The sequence below is a fragment of the Gavialis gangeticus genome, unplaced genomic scaffold (genome assembly GCF_001723915.1).
Source record: "Gavialis gangeticus isolate Ggan-Ray unplaced genomic scaffold, GavGan_comp1, whole genome shotgun sequence".
Classification (NCBI taxonomy): domain Eukaryota; kingdom Metazoa; phylum Chordata; order Crocodylia; family Gavialidae; genus Gavialis; species Gavialis gangeticus.
The window spans coordinates 16,972,509-16,994,935 of NW_017729016.1; the positions used below are offsets into that span (position 1 = coordinate 16,972,509).

At 45.5% G+C, this 22,427-nt stretch overlaps 1 protein-coding gene across 5 annotated transcripts in view; it reads right to left on the minus strand.

Moving 5' to 3' along the window:
• MAD1L1 (MAD1 mitotic arrest deficient like 1) overlaps positions 1 to 22,427 on the minus strand; it is a 582,466-nt gene that overhangs the window by 298,204 nt on the left and 261,835 nt on the right. For all 5 annotated transcript variants that reach the window (XM_019512951.1, XM_019512948.1, XM_019512950.1 and 2 more), the window contains one exon: positions 20,446 to 20,586. In XM_019512951.1, the coding sequence (XP_019368496.1) occupies positions 20,446 to 20,586 (141 nt within the window). The remainder of the gene's footprint in view (positions 1 to 20,445; positions 20,587 to 22,427) is intronic.

Below are 22,427 nucleotides of genomic sequence, written 5' to 3' on the forward strand. Positions count from 1 at the left end.
GCCATGGGAAAGAACTTACCTGAAGCAGTCACAAAGCCACAGAGAGCAAGGAGACAAGGGAGCAAGGGGAAGGGGTCTGGAAAAAGCAGTTGGGGGCGGGGGGAGGGGATTTAAAATGACCTTCCACTAATTGTTTTTCTATATATAACCTTCCATGTAAAAAATCTAATTATTGAGAAATTCATCCTAAATTCAAAGTTGGTAAATAAGGTGTGTATTATATAACACATACTATGATACATGACCACAAGTTAAACAGATATTCACAATATGAAATCTCAGTGCACTTACTATTATTTTACTGAAACTATAAGTTAATACTCAATAATACAACACCCCAGCTAAGGACTCTTACCCATATTTTTAGGTCACAGAGACATGCTTCGAGAACACAGTGAAAGCACATATAAGGAAGTCCACTCAGAAAAATGCTTTAGTGAACGGAAGCAGGAATAGGAATAGCAATGAGTAACACTCGAAATCTGGAATAATGGGATACTTACCACCACTAATTTTGAAGCTAGCGATATCAATCCATGTAAGTCAGGGGCAGGCAATTATTTTGGGTGGAGGGCCACTTACTGAGTTTTGGCAAGCCATCGAGGGCCGCCAGACAGGCAACCAGGAGCAGATAAGTATTAATTTTCTACATTTTTTAGGGGCCCTGCAGGCTGGACAGAATGGCCTGGTGGGCTGCAACCGGCCTGCGGGCCACATTTTGCCCACCCCTGATGTAAGTGATCCATGAATGTTCATTTCTCCCTTTTCCTCTCCCCCCAACACAAAGAAGAACAAACCTGATATGCTAAATGAAAGTACACAGCACATTCAATTTTCACACCCTAAAGAGGATGCTGCTGCTTAACCACAGTTTGTCCATCTACCAAGAGGAATATCAATTTGTCAACTCTCTTACACGCAACACTGCTTGCACTGCTAGAAAACCTTCCAAAACACAAAGATCCCAAAACACAATGCAATTTCAGAACTCCAATTCTGCAAGTGTGGCTTTTGTTCAATGAGAATGCTATCCAAAATGCCAGGATTAACTACAATACATGCCACAGGATTCTTCCCCCCCACATAAGTTCTAATGCAGGGGTGGGCAATTATTTTGGCTGGCAGGCCACTTAATGAGTTATGGTGAGCTGCTGAGGGCTCCACCAACACAATGTGTCAGAAGATATCATTTTAACAAATTATAGATAAAAAAACGAAATCCTTTAACTAAAAACCAAACGTTGAGTATATTTTAATTTTATTTCAAAACATATTTTTTGCCCTGATGTATGTTTTTGAGTAGTGTGTATAGAGGCAATTTCACAATAGCTCAAAATAAAGTCTTACTCCTGTATATTGTGTGTGGTGGGTGGGGGGTGCTTGTGGGGAGGTGGGGTGTAGAGGAGGGGGGTTGGCTGGCCAGAGGTGGGAGGAGTAAGGAAAGTGGGGGCAGTGGATGCACGCTGCAGAGCTCACCTGGGTGGTATGGTGCAGGTGCAGTCTGCCATCCAGTCCCCCACATCCAGCCCATGGTTGCTGCTGTGGAGCCTTACACTCTCCCACCCAGATATCCTGCACTATATTCCCATCTACACCAGCCCCATGCCTGGCTGCAGCACTGCCCTGGCCCTGGGCTCAGAAGCAGCCCCGGCCAGCATGCACAGCACTGCTGCTATAGCCACCAGGATACGGCTCAGCTCCCCCACCTCCGGCAGCTCCTCCTCCTCCTCCTCCTGCCCCTGCTGTGCTGCTTCAGGCAGGGGGGGAAGCTGCAGCCAGGTGGCTCCTACCCCAGTGGGCTCCAGCTCCTGGCTGCCTCCCACCCACACAGCCACCCACAGGTAGCTGCTCATCACACCGAATGGGCAGAGTGGGTGGAAGGTGGCTGGGAACTGGAACTGGAGCCCCATGTGCTGGGGCAGGAGCCACCAAGCTGTAGTCTGCAGTGACAGAGCAGGGGCATGAGGAGGAGTAGCTGCCACTGGAGATGGGGGGAGCCAAGCACAACCCCAGGCGGCAGCAAGCAGGGCTCAGCCCCAAGCGGAGTGTTGTGGGGGCAGCTGCAGGCCAGACCCAACCCACAAACCTTATGTTGCCCACCCCTGATCTATTATATTCAAGACCAATGGATTATATTTCACCCATGGCCTCATCAACAAGACATTGCCCCAAACTCTATGCTGAACATTGCACTTAGTACTGCCTCTAAGAGAAGGGAAGAAAGCAACTATTCTAAGTGGCCCTCTGAGTTTTCTCCAACCTATTTAGCCTCTAGGCTAGTGGTGCTCAACCAGGGTGTCACAGCACCCTGGGTGCCTAAAGATCCTTTCAAGGATGCTGGAGGGTGACACACAATGTTAGTACCCTTATGTGTGTGAACCTGATTCACAAGATAAACCCGGAGATTTTAAGGACCACAGTTGTGGTCTTTTGGAGTTCTTTGCAGCAGAAAAACTGCCCTATTATTTTTCTGTAGTCAAAAAAAGAGAGTGAAAACTAAGAACCGGCATTTTCCAAGGGGTGCCTCAAGTCTATCCAGGGGTGTCTTGAGTCTAAAAAGGTTGAGAACCACTGCTTTAATATCTAACAAGACACCAGTACTAGAGCAAATTGATATGGTTGCAGACCTAGGTGGTTTCTTCATGAACATAATGAATATACAAGGGCAATCACTGCAAATTCACAGTCTGCACAAATTTCTCTCTTCCTTTCCCAATATATACTGTATTTAATGGATCCTCTGCAAATTTAAATCTAATTACTATGTATATATGCACAGTCACTATGTACACTAAATGTATTCGATATACAATCATTATTATAATGTAATGTCCTATTTTAAGGAAAGCTTCTTATTGGCTTTTTTTTAAATTAAAATTAACAGATGTTTAGCAACTTTTCCAGAGAGACAGTCATTCTAAATAAAAATATGTTCCTTTCTCCGCTCTTCAAAAAGAAAATGTAGTGTTTTAGTAAGAATTAATCTTTGTGACCGGGAAGCTTTGGGTACGGACAAGAAAAGGCAGAGTAGATAAAAATCAATGCTTTAAAATATAAATCAGATTTTTTTTAATGCAGGGTTGCACAGAGCTGAAATTTGAATTTACATCTGTCAAAGCTAAGCTCACTATAACTATTACACTCATTTAAATAAATTGAAAACATAAATCAGCTCACTATGCTGAATCAATGTGCCATGCACTGCATATCTATGTTACTGTCATCACAGGAGGATTCATGACACATGTAGTGTGCAGCAGTCCCGCTTGTTTTATTAAACAGTATAAATAAAATTTAAGAGAAAAATTATACAGCTTAGCAGAGAGTCACTGCTGACTTTCTCCAAAAGTCAGTGTTTTCAGTTTGTTTTGTGAAAAGCTTACGCCGGTCAAAGCAAGTTTGGCATTGACACTGATTAAAGAAAATGGATAAACTGCAAAGCTGCTGAAAGAATTGAATGGCTCCTTACAATTTCCTGAGACCACTAGGTTTTCTGCAACAGGGTAGATGTTATCAGCACTTTGGTTTTTATTCCTGGCTTGGCACAAACTATTCTAAGCTTTTATGATTTCTCTGCTCCCAGCTGGGGTTTTCAAAAGAGTGAGCTAACCACACCCAAGTTTAAAAGACAAAAAAAACCCCCCAAAAAACCCACAGGGACCTCTGCGTGCTGTTCTTTAAGGTAAAAGCTGCAATAGATCCACACTCCACGCCACAAAGTTGAGATGAAACCAGGCTGGATCTTTCAAGCTAGAGGTGTGCAGCCCCTCCAGCAAAAGGCACAATGAGCACCTGGCTGAATGAGCACAGAAACTCCTTAGTGCCTCATTAATATGAGCCTGGCAACAGTGGGGGAGAAACAGAAAAGCTGCAGTGCAGATATAACTCCAGCAAGGAAAGGTGGAGATGTGAGCAAGGGAGCAACTGCACGTTCGTCCTCAGAAGTGTACTTAACACAGGCAAATTATTATGTCTTCCCCAAACCATGCTACTTGCAACAAGTCCCTTGCTCTTAGGCCCTAAGTCAGCAAAACATCTGAGCACATACTCAAGTGCTTTGTTTTAGTGACAGATGTAAATTATACTTACACACTGTGAAGAATCAGGGCCTTCTGAACTAATTAATTTCCTTTAGAGACACTCTTCCTGATAAGTCTTAGCTAGAAGCAAAAATAAGCCGCAGCAGAACTACAGGTTCCTAGCATAAAATGGAAGAAGCAAGATTCTCTGGTCCAACCGCTGCAGCAAAATAAAGCATCATTAAAAAAAAAAAAAAAGAAAGAAAGATACCCACAAACAAAGCACTTCACGCAGGCCACTGGAGTGCCAGGACAATGCCAGCACTCCCACATTGTCTGTGGCAAGTTAGGATGTTTCTGGCATTTCAGGCACAGAGTTGTGAGAGAGGATTGTTCACAAAGTCTTTAAGAAGAGGTTGGACAGGCACTTGTCTAGGATGGTTCAGATTGGGACGGTCCTACGTGGCTGCACCAAACCTCCTGAGGTCCCTTCCAGCCCTACTCTTCTGTGGGCATGTCTACATGTGCATTAATGCGCTTTAGTTAATGCTCATTAAATCTAGTACATCTACTGCGAGTTACTAGGAAAATATGCATTAGCCTGTCTTGATGCACAATAACTATTATTAGCTCATTAGTAACTAATTAGTTAATATAACTAATTAGTAACTGATTATATTAGCTAATGCATTTTTAATGATGCTTATATATGCATTAAAATAGGCTAACGCTCATTAAAGTGCACAAGTAGATTCTAGTCTTAAGGCATGTGAGAAGTAAAGGAGTTATGTACCAGCAGCCTAGCACAAGGGGAAAAAAAACAGACCTGGGTTCATTCTTTTTCTTAACAGCCATGCTTTCTTTGCTTCACCATGTAAAAAATTACTTGTCATAAGACATCAGCAAAACTCTGAAGTTGGGAGCCTACAACTATAGTGGTCAAAGAGTTACTGAAACCTCTAACAAGGTGACTGATTCTACCAAGTTCCATGAGCACAGGGGCTGAGTGGCTGACACCATCCTGAAGACAGGCATTTTTGCTTAGTCACCCTGAAGTCCGATTGGATGCGTCTAAATAGCGCCAATCTACATCTATAAGGGCGACTGAAGTTTGCTTCCAAAGAGAACAACTAGGCTCTGCAGGGAAATCTTATGAACTCTAGCCCAGATTGCTTTTCTCTAAAAAACAACAATTCTGTAACAGGTACTAGTTTGAGTTTTGGGGGTGGCTCTTTTTCCTGTTCTCTTGTCTGGGTTCATAAGGGTCTTTTCAGAAACTGCACAATTCAGCCAGAAACTGCTGGCAAATACACAGCGTTAATAACGGGTTAATTACATCCATCTAAAACATCACATTTATGGCACAAATGTGATTCTCAAGTCAAGTGTCCCTGTAAGATTAGAACTTGTAGAAGCAAGGAATTCACAGTGGGCAAGGCCAACTGGGTCACTCTACCTTCAACTTTTTGAGGCTTCCCGTTTCTACCAGCTCTTCTTCTCTAGGTTCTCTCCTTTCACCTGTTTCTACATCACGGAGCCCAGAACACGTTTAATTTCCCTTGTAACTTCCATATCGTATCTCAGAACCCTTGGGATTTATAGAAGAAACAGAGTTATTTGTGACTCCAGGACAAAACTATATTACAATGGAACTGAGTTTTAAAGTGCGTGCTCCTAATGTATGGATTACGAAAGCAGCATAGGGAGGTTGTAATCAACTAAAACCCACCATTATAAAACAAGGAAATTCAGTGTGAAGATTATAAAAAAAAACAACAAATCCCAACAGGCTTTGAAATGCACAGTTAAAGCATCCAAGCAATACTTCTGCCCTACAGTCACAACACAGCGAGAAGACTTTTCCAATCTAGGCATTTTAGTGTTTGTTACTGAGCTAGTATTTAACAAGATTACTTTAAAAAAAAAAGCAGCAAACAATCCAAACCCCCTCCCCCCCCACCAAACAAAACTTCTAAAACTACCTCCCCACTTTTCAGGGCAACCTAACGGGGCAGTGCTAAGGAATAATTACAACATCTCTTTACCCTTAAGTTATCCCGATGAGTACTTGCACCCGTAAGTCCACCTCAAAGTAATTCCTAACTGGGGAATTTCCTGGTTCATCATAAGTCTCAGACATATACACTAACCAAGAAGCCCTCAGAGAATGCATCCATGTAATGCTTCTAACCACGGGAAGGCATGGAGCACCTGCTTTAATGCTTTATACTTAACCATTTAGGGGCAGAGTCACCAGTACAGTTCAATCCACCCAGAATGCACTACCCAGTTAGTTGGGCTCCCCAACAGAAATGTTTAGATGAATCAACCTTAGCACTGACTTGGCAGGTTAAAAACCTGCATTAGTGAGACCGGTACTATTATGGAGGGTATGCAAGCAATTGTGTCCCAACGTGGCCAAACTTTAGGGAGATTTAAAAAAGGAAAAATCCCTGCATTCAGAATAACTCAATCCTAACTACAGAGAGAGAGTGAAAAGTCTTAATTCTTTGAATGGGGAGAGATTGTTTCATAGTTTCGTAGTAGGTAGGGTTGGAAGGGGCCTAAGCAGATCATCAAGTCCTACCCCCTGCCACGGGCAGGAAAGGATGCTGGGGTCAAACGACCCCGGCTAGGTGATTATCTGGCCTCCTTTTGAAGACCCCCAGAGCCGGAGTGAGCACCACTTCTCTTGGAAGTTGGTTCCAGCTCCTAGCCGCCCTGACCGTGAAGTAGCGCCTCCTGATGTCTAGTCTGAATCTACTCTCAGTCAACTTATGGCCATTGTTCCTTGTTAGCCCCGGTAGTGCTCAGGGGAACAGGGACTCTCCCATTGCCTGCTGGTCCCCCTTGGCAAGTTTACAGGCAGCCACCAGATCTCCTCTCAGCCTTCTCCTGTGGAGGCTGAACAGGTTCAGGTCCCGTAGCCTCTCCTCGTAGGGCCTGCCTTGCTGCCCCCTAATCTGTTAAACCTGTTGTGTTGAGAGGCAACCAGGCTGTCACCTGGGTCAAAATGCAGTAGCCGGCTTTGAATAGACACTGAGGAGGGACCCACAAAGATACCCACACTGTCCTTCCCATGTAATTTCCATCTGTACCTGTTCTGAGCTGGTAGGCTCCAGCTCTTGGCCCTGTTCCCCAAAAGGTGCCTAGTTCTGGCTCCTGTGCTATCTTCTTACCTCCTGTGCTAACAGGGAAGAGCCTTGTCATCCCAGCATTATTTCCATCAAAGTTGCATCCCCCTGGCTCCTGCAGCTCCCCGTTTAAACAAGAGGTCGATCTGGACCACGTCACAGAAAAGCAGCTCTTTTATTGTGAAGCCTTTGTCTACTGCCATCTGGTGGGTACTGGAATAACATTTTCACTCACAAAATACCCTCTCCTTTGGAAAGGCATCTAATTGTAAATGCTCTATCTCCAAGCCCAGGCAAACTCTCTCCAACATAGATCCCATTAAAACTTGCCGCCCCGCGTGAAATTCTTCTGCTCCTATTGTGGCAAATGTGAATCGTAAATGCACATTAGTTATCTCCTACTTCCAAATCTTCACTAATAAAGAACCCAATTTCACATCCTCTATAGAAAGCCAGGCCCTGCTCATCATCTGCTTCACTAGTCTTCCAGAGCCAGGTACACTTAAGGACCAATCCACGCTCCCCAGGTTGAGGCTCATTTGAGTGTGGTTGCTCATAACTTCAACAATGCTAACAAATCCACTGTTATCATTCACAAGACCACTCCAGGCAAACTGTATATTTAACATTTCATGACATCCCCAATGGAGTTTAGGACTCGACAGCAAAAATGTGGTTCAACTAACGATTTTGCAGACAAAAACCCAGGTGAATCATGAAAGGCTGGGCTCAGTCAGCAGCAGATTTTGATGCAACAGGAGCTCTGTCACTAGACTAAATGGGCACACCTCATGCAGAACCAACTTATGGGAGGGCTTTGTTGATGCCAGGGAAAATTTTTGGAAAAAACCTCCTGCTTGTTGTCATAGCTGGTGAAATGGGCATTTTTGCACATGCATGTAAAAGTGCCCAGTGCTGCGAAGCATGCAGTTGTATAAGCGGTGAAGTGTGCGTCAGCAGATAGAAAAGGGCGGTGGTCTGCTTTTAAACTAAAAAGCATCACAAGTGTTTTAGTTCAGAAGCACACCACTGCCATTTTCTTCATGCCAGTGCACATTTTGCTGCTTATACAACTGCAAGCAACATGGCGTGGTGCATGTCAGCTCGCATGCGGAGCAGACTCAACCGAGTCTGCTCTGACACGTTGGATCTCCAGCGTGTCACAGTGCAAAAAAGTATGTGTATAAATGCCCAGTATTATGACAGACAATATTGCTGCCAGAGATAGAAGTTAGTCTGCACAAGCCAATGCACAGAGTCTCTCTAGCTGACAACTGTAACGGACTCTCGTCCTCTATGGAGCAGACACAGGCTAGTGATAACAAGGCTGCCCTAACGTAGATGGTCTTTGCAGCCTTCACCTTTTAAAGAGCAGTACAGATTGCTTTAAAGAGGTTTACATCACAACGTGCTTTAAAAAGTGGAGTTTACAGGAGTCCTACCTATGGTCCCAGTATTGCTAACTCAGATGGAAGTGAACAATTTAGCCACCATAAACATTTCTTAGCATAGACAGGACTGGTGCAGGTGGACTCATCAGGAACAAGAAATAGGAGGCAAGGATTCCTGCGCTACAATAGGAATGCAGCTGTTAGCAAAAGGTCTCTTCAACTGGTGTTGAATGACTGCACCAGCAGAACCAAACCACTTTCAATGAGACTTAAAAAGGCATGACACATGGCAAGACAGTTCGGTCCTGTGTACACAAAGAGCCAGCCCACTTCCATCTGCCATTGATCAGTTGGGCAGATCCAAACTGAACAAATTTCTCAAAAAAGCATGTTAAAATAATTGTAGCCCAAGCAATTTAGTGACCTCTCCTGGTAAGGTTTGCTCTTTTGGCCTTTAAACATATGAGCGGCTCTCCTCTGGACTCTCTCAAGCTTATCCAAGTCCCTCCTGAACTGGGAGGTCCAAAACTAGATGCAGTACTCTGGTTGTGGCCTCACCAAGGCCGAGTAAAGTGGGAGGAAGACGTCCCTGGTTTTGCTACAAATGCATTGATGGATGCACGCCAGAGTCTGGTTAGCATTGCCGGCCACGGCATTGCATTGGTGGCTCATGTTAGTCTTGTGGTCAATCAAAACCCCCAAGTCTCTTTCAGTGATGGTGCTAGTGAGCGTAGCACTGCCGAGCCTATAAGTATGATGCCGGTTGTTCCTCCCAAGGTGGAGCATCCTTCACTTTCCTACATTAAATGCCATCAGGTTTTGGTCCACCTGCCTTGCACGGGTGTCCAGGTCAGCCTGTATCCCCAGCCTGTCTTCTAGTGTGACCGCCTTCCCCCATAATTTAGTGTCATCTGCGAACTTTATCAGTTCGCATTTGACGCCTGAATCCAGATGAAGATGCTGAAGAGTACGAACCCAAGTAGTGAGCCCTGAGGGACTCCACTGGTCACCTTGCGCCACGTTGATTTGCTCCCATTGACTAGTACTCATTGGGTCTGACCCCAGAGCCAGTTCCCCAGTCATCAGACCATGAGAGGGGCAAGGCCGCAGTTCCCCAGCTTAACCATGAGGACATCATGGGAGACTAAGTCTGCACAACTATGCAAACCACTTCAAAACAAACATCATTGATACATGAAAGGAAATGGGAGAAGCAGGACACTGATGGACTAGAGGCCTGACAAATCTGCTAATATCAAAAAGAAGATGCAGCGTGCAGAAGTGGAAAGAGAACGCATGATAATCTATTCCATATACGTTGAAGACAAGATATTCAACCTGCACTCCCCTTCAGCAAAGTAAATGAACATAAAGCACTGGCTTGTAGACGGGCTCAAATTTACCAAAGGTGCCAAAGTGTTCATGATAGGAGTGCTATTTAGGTGAGACATTTGCTCTGTCAGAAGAAGACAGCCAACTCTGTGACTGCTTCAGTGCTCAGTGGTAGCTGAGGCATGGAGCACATTAGCATAGCCTCCAGAGGGAATCTGTTTTCTCCCTTTTGAGCCATAGATGAGATGATTCAGTGACAGCAGTGAGCTGAGAGAGTGAAGGAGGCAACACTCTGGAGTGGCAGGAAAGCTCCAGTGACTGGGACTTGGTCCTGACGGGCACCCAGAGCGAGCAGAGAAGACTTCTCAAAGTACTCATCTGCCAGCTGCAGATGTCACAGAAGAAAATGGTGCAGAAAGGTGGGGTGGCAGGGAGAAGAAAGAATTTGAAAGTTAAAACAAGCTTCTCTCCCTCCCACAGAAAAAAAGAAGTTTCTCTGTCAGGTTCGATCTTCACAAAAATGCCCAAATCCCAATAAAAAACAACATAGTGTAAAGGAAAGAGAGTGATAGAGGTCTGGAAGAGTCTAGGAGGAATGAGATGGAAGATAAGTCTAGAGAATAAATGATGGGTTAAAATGAAAGTGGGAAAAGGAGGTGACGAAACAAAGAAATAATGGAGAAGTTTGGATGAGAGCTGAGAAGACGCTGTTAACTGTTTAGATAAATGTTTTACTTCCCCTCCACATAAATTTTAAGCACTTTAACCACAGTGGTGACTTCTAAGTAACTCACTTTGCAAAAATCAGTTTCGTGACTAACATTACAAGCATCAGCAATGCCCAGACTCCATGACCGGCAGATGCGCCATAGCTATTAGGTACAGATAAGCTGATAATATTTGGTCAATGAGTTTTGAGGTCACTAGCAGAGCCCCTGATGTTTCTAGTGAACAGAATCTGAACATATGGCATTTCATGTGCTGATACTGTCAGGCTCATAATTAACTGATTAGAGTACATATGGTGCTCACCGACAGTATAAATCCCTCAATGTAAAAAATGCTGGAGACTATTGAAGGTGTCAGCATGAGTCTTCCCTGCAAATCTCTCTTCATTAAAGTTTCATGTGGAGCCAAATGTGTCGTAATAAAATGGCTATTAATGGAGTTATATTTATGGTGATTTCTCTTTTGTGCAGCCGGAATTAAAGTTTCAAGCCCTGAACCCCACATCAGGGCTTTGTCACAATAATCACTGCAAGGAGCAGAAGACCTAGTCAGGAAGCCTTTTGCTTTGTCCTGTTCACATGAACATTTGGATTAGCGAATGCTGGGGAAGCAAAAATTTATCATGACAGGGATCGCCACAAACACTGCTATGTCACAGTTGCCTGTCAAAATGAAAATCCATTGCATGCTACAAACACAGCTTGGATTCTGTTTATTTTAGGCATTTAGGTACCATGCCAATTCGAGCTCTGTAGAGACAGTCATCCCTTGTTAGTCCTTAATGCTCGCCAAAACATACATTTAAGAACATAGCAAAGGATGTGTCATTAACTGCTTGAGGTAGACATCCATACTCCATTGGTTTCTTCAGCCACCATTCTTCACAGCATTTTTCTTATGCCTATTTTAGGTTCAATCCTTTGGAGAAGAGCATTCCTGAACTTTTGCAACCAGAATGGAGCAAAATATAAAACAAGTTATTCATGCATATGTTTGTTCAATACGAGTCCAAACACAGACTCTACTCAGCTACTCATTTATTAATACTCAACTATCTGCAACAGTTTACTACGAGAGTCCTGATCCCATTTAGATGACAGATGCTACTCAAACTGTATTTATCAGCTCATTTCCATACTAGCAAAAGGTACACCTTTAAGGGACCTGGAAATTGTGGTAATGCAGAAAGTGTTGGTCTACTTTTTAAGATCTGATTATATCTGGAATAGAGGATGGGTGGTGGTCAACTCCAGAGAAGATTTGGTGTGTTTTGATGTATAAAGCCCTAACTGGTTTGGCTTCTGGTTGCAACATACCTTATTCTCCATGAGCTATCACGGCATTTCAGAACATTTCAAGCTGATGTCTTCCTGGTACACCGTGTTCTCAGCAGGAGTCTCTTGGACCTAAGAATACACATCCTCTATAATCAAGATGGGATCAGAGGAGGGCCAAACCGAATTACTGTGGGTCAGGATACAAGGGGGTTGGGGAGAAAGGGACTTGGTAGTGGGGGTCTACTGTAGACCACCACACCAGGAGGATGAGCTAGACCTGGAATTCTCCAGGCAGCTCTCAGAGGCCACACGGTCGAGAGATATGGCTGTCATGGGTGAGCTAAACTACCCAGACATCTGCTGGGAGGAGCAGTCAGCCAAATCTAACTGCTCACATAGGTTCTTAACCTGCACACAGGACCTCCACCTAACGCAGGAGGTACACAGTCTGACTAGGGGAAATGCCTCGCTGGACTTGGCGTTAGCTACAGGGGATGCCCTGGTGGGGGATCTGCAGGTACAAGGTGAACTAGGGGATTGTGACCATCAGTTGACTGAATTCACTCTCCAGCAAAGGGTGGGTAAACCAACCAGCAGGGCTGAAGTGCTAGACTTCAGAAAGGCTAACTTCAGTGTGCTCAGGAGATTACTTAGCAAGGCATTAAAGCTCAAGAGCACTGGCGAAATGGAGGTCCAGGAAGGGCGGTCATTGCTCAAGGGAGCGATCCTATGAGCGCAGAAGGAGACGATCCCATTGTGCATAAAGGGGGCAAAGGGGCCAAGAAGCCCTCTTGGCTGAACAGGGAAGTCCAGGAAAGCCCAAAGGCAAAGAAAGAGGTATACCGGGTGTGGAAAAAGGGGGTAGCTACCAAGGAGGAGTATACCTCCCTGGCTCGCACTTGCAGGGAATCAGTTAGGAAGGCCAAAGCAGGATTAGCACTTAGGTGGGCAACAAAAATTAAGGACAACAAAAAGTCCTTCTTCAGGTATATAGGGGGCAAAAGGAAGGTGCAGGGTAGCATAGGACCCCTACAGAATAGACATGGGCAACTGGCAACAGAGAGGGGGGACAAAGCTGAGCTCTTCAATGAGACCTTTGCATCTGTATTCGTAGACACAGACCAAGACAAATCACCCAACTGAACCATAGACAGACACAGGAGGGACCTGAGCCCACCAACTGTGAGCACAGACTTAGTGATGGGGCACTTGCAGGGGCTGAATGTGTTCAGATCAGCAGGCCCGGATGAACTTTATCCAAGCGGGCTGAAGGAATTGGCCAGTGTCATAACAGAGCCGCTGGCACGGCTGTTTGAGCACTCATGGTGCTCCTGTCAGGTCCCAGAGGACTGGAAAAAGGCCAATGTGGTCCCTATTTTCAAGAGGAGGAGGAAGGAGGAACCAGGAAACTATAGGCCAGTTAGTCTCACCTCTATCCTTGGGAAACCTCTGGGAAAAATCATTGAGGATCACATTTGTGGGAGCCCAGCAGGGGAAATAATGCTGAAAGGAAAATCAGCACGGGTTCATTACAGGTAGATCCTGCCTGACTAACTTTGTTTCTTTCTATGACCAGGTCACAAAATGCTTAGACGCAGGAGTCGAGGTAGATGTCATCTATCTAGACTTTAAAAAGGCCTTCCATTCGGTATCTCATTCTGTTCTCGTAAGTAAACTGACAGGCGGTGACGTGGATGATTACACAGTCAGGTGGGTTTGCAAACTGGCTTAGGGGTCGTGCACAGAGAGTGGTGGTGGACAGGTTGGTGTCAACCTGGAAAGATGTGGGCCGTGGAGTCCTGCAAGGCTCTGTCCTTGGACTGCTGCTATACATTGTCTTCATCAGTGACTTGGACAAAGGCATGGACAGCACCCTGTCCAAGTTCAAAGATGATACCAAATTATAGGGCAAAATTAACACATCAGAGGGCAGGGGCAAATCTGGACAGGTTGGAAAAATGGGCAGAACAAAATAGGATGCAGTTCAACAAAGACAAGAGCAAAGTGCTGTACCTGGGCAAAAAGAACCACCAACACACTTACAGGCTGGGGGATGACCTTCTCAGCAGCAGAAAGGGATCTTGGGAGTCATAATTGACTCCAAGATGAACATGAGTCGTCAATGTGACGAAGTGATCAGCAAGGCTAACTGCATTTGATCGTGCATTAGCAGATACATGACAAACAGGTCCATGGAGGTGATGCTTCCCCTCTAGGCACGCAGTTGCAGTACTGCATCCAGTTTTGGGTGCTGCACTTCAAGAGGGATGCAGAGAATCTTGAGAGGGTCCAGAGGAGGCCACTCGTATGGTTGGGGGCCTGCAGGCAAGGCCCTACAGGGAGAGACTGAGGGACCTACATCTCTTCAGCCTTCGCAAGAGAAGGCTGAGAGGTGATCTTGTGGCCGCCTATAAATTCATCAGGGGAGGACAGCAGGGAATAGGAGATGCTCTATGTACTAGGGCATGCCCTGGAGTAACTGGGAACAATGGCCACAAATTGATGGAGAGCAGATTTAGGTTGGATGTTAGAAAGAACTTCTTCACAGTAAGGGTTGCCAGAATCTGGAATGGGCTTCCAAGGGAGGTGGTGCTCTCCCCTACCCTGGGGGTCTTCAAGAGGAGACAAGCACCTATACTGGACAAGCACCTAGCTAGGGTCATCTGACCCCAGCGCTCTTCCCTGTTCAGGGCAGGGAGTCAGACTCAATGACCTACTGAGGTCAATTCTGACCCTAACATCAATGAATCTGCATGCCCTTTCATCTGCCAGATCAAGCACAGTCTGATACATTTGCAAGATATACCTGACCTCCCAGGATTTAACTGGGGAAACAGAAGAACTTACTTGGGAGATGAAGTATGTTGTTTCAGAACACATTTTGTGGGTTCGAAAATAATACAGGAGATGTGAGGTTTCTTCTGTGTGATGGATGTGTGGGCACTAGGGCATATTTTATTGCAATTGTTTGATGTAAATCTTTTAATGTGCCTGGAGCTGAAACACCTGTGAGGAACTGATACACTACGCATATGCACAACGTACACAAGACGACAAGATTCCTGCCTCAAAGAATTTATAATCTAAGCACCGAAACAAAGTAAAAGAGAAGAGAGAAAAGGGAGGATAACAACTGGTACTTACTGCTCATATAACTATCCAGCTGGCAAGGACATGCTTTTCTGACTTGTATTTGATGTCATATTCCCACCACCACCAATGACTTTTTAACAGCAAAAAACTACAGAGTGCACAGGACAGGGGCAGATGCAAAAGCCAAAGACTGGTTTCAGCAGGACAAAGAAAGGATTCCCCACAGCCCCCTGGAGCCAACCGTAACTTTGCCCGTGAGCACTTGCACCCAGCATCTCTCATCAGTCCCTGTGCAGGGTTCTAGTGACTCGCAGAATCACAGAAATGAAGGGCTGGAAGGGACCTCGAGAGATCATCAAGTCCAGCCCCCCTGCTCTGGGCAGGAGTATGGCTGAGATCAAATGATCCCAGCAAGGTGTCAGTCCAGTCTCCCCTGGAAGACTTCCAAGGCTGGGGAGCGCACCACCTGCTTGGGAAGCCTATTGCAGATTTTGGTCACTCTTCTTCCTTGCATCCAACCTGAAACCATCGTCTAATAGTTTCTGGCCTTTGCTCCTTGTCCTCCCCTGGGACACCCTAGTGAACAGTTTCTCTCTCAGCTCCCAATATTCACCCCTTACGTACTTATAGATGGCCAAATCCCCCCTCAGTCTTCTCTTTCCTGGGCTGAACAGTCCCAGATGCCTTAGTCTTTCCTCATAAGGTTTGTCCTCCAGGCCCTTCATCATCCTTGTGGCCCTTCTCTGGACCCTTTCAAGATGTTCCATGTCTTTGTTGAAGTGTGGTGCCCAGAACTGGACACAGTACTCCAGCTGGTGTCTCACCGATGCTGAATAGAGAGGAAGCAGCACTTCCTTAGCCCTGCTCGCAACGTATCGGCTAATGCATCCCAGTATACTATTAGCTCATACCCTCTGGTTCTCATTTCTTTTATTTCTGTCATGGAGATATGACTTAAGAGTGTCATCATTATTAAACTGTACCAAGACAATCACCCAAGCATGGGTGGGAGGTGATGTCATGCTGGAATGAATAGGTGCCGTCAGCCAGTTCTTTGATTTACAGACAACCACAAAGATGGATGCAGCTGCTGGCTCTGCTAATCTGATGCAAGTAAGTTTGGTCTCCTCCATTTCCAGTTTCTGTATTTTCATCAAATATGATTAATTACCTGCTGCTCATAGACACCTGGAACATTCCCCAACATTTTGGAATGGATTGGATGCAGCACACAAAAGCTACCACATTATGGACAGAGAGACAAATGCCATCAAATAGAGAGTAAAGCCACACTTTGTCCAGGCAAAAAGAACTGCGTTTTAATACAGACAAGTGCAGGGTGCTGCACCTGGGCAGTAGGAACCAGCAGCACACTTACACAATGGGGAACTCCCTACTCGAGAGCACGGAGGCAGAAAGAGATCTTGGAGTCATTATAGACTCCAAGATGAACATGGGCCGACAATGCGAGGTCATGGTTGGCAGGGCTAACCGGACCTTGTCATGCATCCACAGGTGCATCTCGAGTAGAGCCAAGGAGGTGATCCTCCCCCTCTACGCGACGCTGGTCAGGCCACAGCTGGAGTATTGTGTCCAGTTCTGTGCGCCCCATTTCAAGAGGGATGTGGACAACATGGAGAGGGTCCAGAGGAGGGCCACCCGCATGATCCGGGGACAACAGGGCAGACCCTACAGTGAGAGACTGCGGGACCTGAACCTATTCAGCCTCCACAAGAGAAGGCTGAGGGGGGACCTGGTGACCGTCTATAAACTCACTAGGGGGGACCAGAAGGGTTTGGGGGAGACGCTGTTTCCCCTAGCGCCCGCTGGCATAACAAGGAGTAATGGGCACAAGTTGATGGAGAGGAGGTATAGATTGGACATCCGCAAAAACTACTTCACAGTTAGGGCGGCTAGGAGCTGGAACCAACTTCCAAGGGAAGTGGTGCTGGCCCCTACCCTGGGGGTCTTTAAGAAGAGGCTGGATGCCTACCTGGCTGGACTCATTTGAGTCCCGTCTCTTTTTGGGGTTTTTTGTTGTTCTCCCGCCCTGGCGGGGGGTCGGGCTAGAAGATCTACTAGGTCCCTTCCGACCCTTAATCTATGAATCTATGAAACTATCGGGTCCTGGCTGGTTGATTCTGGCAAGTCCTTGAATGGTGATATCACACCCAGCTAAAATTTCAAGAGAACAGAGTTCCCTTTGGCAGTTTTCCTTACACCCCTTAATCATTTAACTACTCCTCATGTAGCACAGTCCACTAGTTCAATGTAAACAGAAGAAAGGAAGGCAGGCACCATTTTTTTCCTGACCCGTACATTATAAAAGGTTTAAAGCCTTTCAGAATCTGAGGGCTGCAAACCCTTGGAAAAGCCTTGAAGATTTTCAAAAGTTCACTAAGTCACAAAGCAGAGGTCCAAGAGAGAGAACCCAGAACTACAATCAGGCACACTGAAAAAGCAAAAGCAAAATTCCTGCTTAGATGCAGTCTCTGTCGTGGAAGGGCAGAGGGAGGTCCCCTAGGAGCGAAGACTTCAAGGGACAGGCTTTGTATCTCACCAGGAGCTCAGACTGGACCCCGCTGCAGCCTCTCTCTTCCAACAGTGTTAACCCAACAGGCCCAACTGAATCTGGCACCTACAAGAAAATCCCTTCCAAGAGCCCATTAAAGTGAACCAAAGCTGCTCTTTCCAAAATAAAGTGCCTTTTTCCTCCGAAAGGCAAACAACAATCACAGAGAAGGGCTAAAACAACTTAAAGCTTACGATTTTCCTCAAAGTCTGGCAATCCTAACTGCCTCAGATCCATCCCACAGAGCTTGACTCACTTCATCCAATTGCTACAAGCAATCCCTTGACAACAGAAATCCCTTCCCCGTCAAGGGCAAGAGAGTTTATTTCAGCTGCTTTGTGCCTTTTTGAGCTCCGGCCCTCAGCTCTGCCAATCAAACTGGGTAATTTTAGCTGATGCTTGGATGCATTTTCCCAATAAATGACATACCACTGCTCTCAACACTCTTGTCTTACCTGAAGTGCCTTACCTCTGGGCATTATCATATTTTCTCATATACAACATAAGTTAGGGGTTTTTTTCCAAAAACAGCTGCTGGAAATGGGAGTGCACCTTATAATTGAGGCAATATGGTAACACCAGTTCCTGCTGCTTAAGCTTCTGCTAGGCAAATGCAAAAATAACTTTGTGCATGATCCACAGGGAGCAGAACAATGAGCTGGCTCAGCTCCCTCGCTGCTGCTGCTCAGTTAGTTACTACAAGGAAAGATCTTTTTTTGTTTTCGTTCTGCCTTTCAAAAACAAAGTGCACATCTTATTCTAGGGTGCCCTGGATGTGCGAAAATACGGCACTTTATTACCTGCTCGTTTGTCTTAACAGGTTCTTCTGACTGAACTCCACCCATTCAGATAGCCCATCCTGACCTCTCTCTACCACCAGAAGCTGTGGCCTGCTGCTCCCAAACTGCCACAACGTGCTTCTGCTGGTTCTGCACAGCTCCAGTCAACAATCTGAGCCACTAGAGTATGTGACAGGCGTTTGGAAAAGGAGCCAGCTGCCAAATGGACTGTGGCAACTGTCTAGACACAGGAGCATCTACATGCAGCTTTAGCTGGTAGGACAAGATGCCTTTCTTCAATCAGCAGAGGCACAGCAAAAGCTGGTGGTGTAGGCTAAGGTACAGCGAGCGAGCAAGCTGAGGCATACAGTACTTGTAACAGATCCACATTCTTCACAGATTTTCCAAAGGATCCTGGCAGCTTTAACCTTTTGTTTAAAACTGTTAGGAGCAGCTCTCTAGACAGGAGTCCTACTCATTGGCTTGTTACTCCTAAGAAAGAAAACAGTATCTTAAAGCCTGGACAACAAGATTTTTTGCATTTGAGAGTCCTAATAGATGTGGCTGCACCTGTACTTGCTCCATTAAAAGCTGTTGTATAGACACAGCTAAGATGGGCTTTGGTTTTTCTGCCACTCTTGTGCTGAACAAGTCTGTGATGTCACTAGTCTCTTAGCAACTATGTACACCCAATGTTTCCATGAACAGCCCTAGCCCTCTTTCCAATATGACAAAACATAAAGGAGGAAAAGTGATTACGGATCAAACAGCATGGCAGGTTTTGCAACTCCAAATGTACACAAAAATTACAGCTGCCTGAATAATCAGACTGCTACAAGTCTTCTTTCATTTAAAAGAAAAATGGAAGGAAATTCAGTGACAACTTGGTTACTACAGAGTTAAAATTGCCCACTGGCATCAGACCTCTGGCAAATGGTGAGTTTGGCAAAGCTCAAATTTCTGAACCCTAGGAAATAAGAGCTAAAACAAACAGCCACATACCTTTACCTCTGTGCTCTTTGAGCAATGCCCTGAAACACATACTTACATTCTTCTGTTAAAAGCATACTGAAAAAAAGCTGTCCTACAGAAACATTTAGTAGGGCTGTGTGAAGTTTTGGTCCCTGATTTGATCTGGTGGAAATTCAGTGGCCGAATCTGCAAATCCAATTAGAATCAGACAACCCTTTAATCTCTCCAAATCGATTCAGAGAGATTTGGAAAGATTCAGAGATTTGGACACAGAGACAGGTGTAAACATTTTTTCTACATACCTCTAAGTAGCAGGGGCTTGCGAGTGCTGAGATATTGGGGCGCATGGAGTGTGAGCTGAATCAACGAATAGAATCACTGTCCCTGATTTGGGCCGAATCCGAATTGAATAGGGCCCACTTCGTACACCCCTAACATTTAGCTCACTCCACAGGAAGAAGAATTAGCTGCTGCCATTGCCCACTGCAAGGTGACTCCTGCACCCCACTACTGACACAACCTATATGACACAAAATCAAACTGAGACCTTCCGGAAGGACCTCTTTGGCTTTAATCACACCAACTGGGATCACAGAGGTGTTCAGCTCTGTTAGTCTGAAGTCAGGCAGAGTGGCACCTTAGAGACTACCTGGTTCAGACAGGCATGACCTTTGCTAAGCAAAAACCTACTTGCTTAGCATCTGACAAAGAAGGTTGTCGCCTGCCAAAGCTCATGCCTCTCTGAACCTACTTTTGGACCAACTGAGGAAGAGGAGTGCACAAAGCTCTGGCCCTTTTAGACTGCCTGCATCATAACCACAATCCTGTTGAGCTATTCCAATTAATCCCTCCAATCATTCAACAGAGCCATAGGTAATATAAAAATACAGCTGAAATGATCTCAAATAATTGCCACTGGCTATGGCCAGCTTTCAGAGTGAAGATCAAGTGACCAATAAAGAAAAATAACTGTAGATATTAACGGTTGGAGTTTTAAGTTGTGCTGATCTTAACATACTGTGGGGGGAGGGAAAGAAAAGGGGGGAAGCACAAGATACCACAGGACAAACTTCAGTCTACATTAACAAATGTGTTTGTCATTGAAGTAAGCACAGGCCAGGGTTGGAGCACAGCACCTCTTTCCTACCTCCATCTCTGTGTTGTGCGCGTGCACCTTCTGCACCATTTCTTCTGCCTCGCGCATTCGGCGGCTCAGCTGCGGTGAATGTTCCGACGGGGTCAGCTCGCTGTCGTAGGACTCCAAAATCGCTCTCATTCCATCACGCTCCTGTTAAAAAATGGGAGAAACAGCCCAGTTAGAGCTTCTACTAGACCCAGGTGGTAGCAGCTTTGAACATCCAAAGTTTACAATTTTTCACTACTGCTGACTAAAGTGATGGAAAACACCCTTTCTCCCTAAAAATGTCTATTTCCTACTGCTCACTTGTATGTACAGATCTTATACCCACAAAAACTGAAAGCTCTAATAAAATCACATTGCTGTAAGAGTAGAAAAAAATTATTGCTGTACGTACACATATACATTCCTTAAGGAAGGCACCAGGCATACACTACCATCCCTGCCTTTTGCCAACAACAAGTGAAGACAGAGCTCTCAAGCAGAAATTATTTCCAGGAGACACCGTTCAGTGTCACTATGGCTGTCTTGAGAAGAAGCAGTGAGTTATTCTGAAGCTGAATCAGGGGATCTTACACCATGAACAGTGAGGTTCAAATGACTGCAAAACTCTTCTAAGGAATAGTGCTCCTGTTCTTTAATCGGAAGGAGGGGGGGGGTGAATTCCCTAAAGTGATAGCATCACCCTTTCTTTGCTTAAGAGAACTGGGGCTCACAGCAATATTCTGACTTTTTCTTTTTTTTTTTTAGCTTTGGATTGAATTAGTCTGTCAAGTCAAATCAGTCTCGAGGCGGCTGCAACTGTTGGCGCACCTTAGATCTGTGCATCAGTGGCAATTCTTCGGACAAATTGACCTGACTGGCGCCCATCTCCTCTCCAGGTATAGATGGCCATTGGCTCACAGGGAGCTCATCCACCCTTTGACAGGTCTCGTTTTTAGTCCTGCTGGGTGTCCAAGCACCCTCCTCACCCAGGCTAGCCCAGGCTGGGGTGCCAGTTTAGTCGCCAACAACCTGACCATGGAATAGGCTGTACTGGTTTACATGGTACCAGATAGCAGAGCAGATCAAGAGAGGCCTGGCCTGCAGATAAATTAGACTGTACCAAATAGCCAATGTTTTAAACAAAATCCCCTGGAAACAAATCTGCTCTTCAAGGCCTCTGACACTTCACTTGTTACACAAACAGAGCTGAACACTGGCATATTCTGTGCTCGTCATAAATCTCTCCCCCAGAATGGTGTGCATGTAAAAATGTGTTTGCCTACAGCCACTCTTTCTCTCCTTGCTGGCAGTTATAAGAAATGGGTCTTGTATAAGTGGGACCCTATTTAATTCTTTCCCAATTTACATAAAATCCACTCTCCTGATACACAAGCTTCATCACAGACCAAAGGAAACTTCCACTGGTAGCTCTCTGTTAAAATATTGACCGTACATCGGCAACCCCAGACACCCGTGCTGCCTGCTTCTGAGATATTGATGGAGAGAAGTGAGGGCAACGTGCTGAATGGCAATGCAAAAGGTCAGGCACGTTTAACAAGAGATTCCTGTTTACACTGAGATATGCATATAGAGATTAGCTGGCTGATGAGGTATCTGATCACCTTTAATCATGTTGGGGAACTTAGATGCTGGGGAATTCAGATTAGAGAGCAGAGCGAGAAAAATAAGCAAGATCCATCGTGGGGGGGCGGGTAAAAAAAAATAAAAATCAAAGAGCACACATTCTTAGGAGGATCTTCTGCATGGCCTACTCCTCCCTTTGCATATTCACCCTATCAGAGACTAAGTGCAGACATTCAGGGAGAGTAGGGGGACTTTAGACCGCATTCACAATGGCCACCTGATCTAAAGTAAGGGGAATGGTGGGGATAGCGGGGGGATGAGGGGAGGCAAGCAGGCTGGGTGTAGGGGAGAACTGAGGGTCTGTGCAGGGAATGGGGGTCAAGCAGGATCTGCAAGAGTGATCATGGGGGGGACAGGCAGGA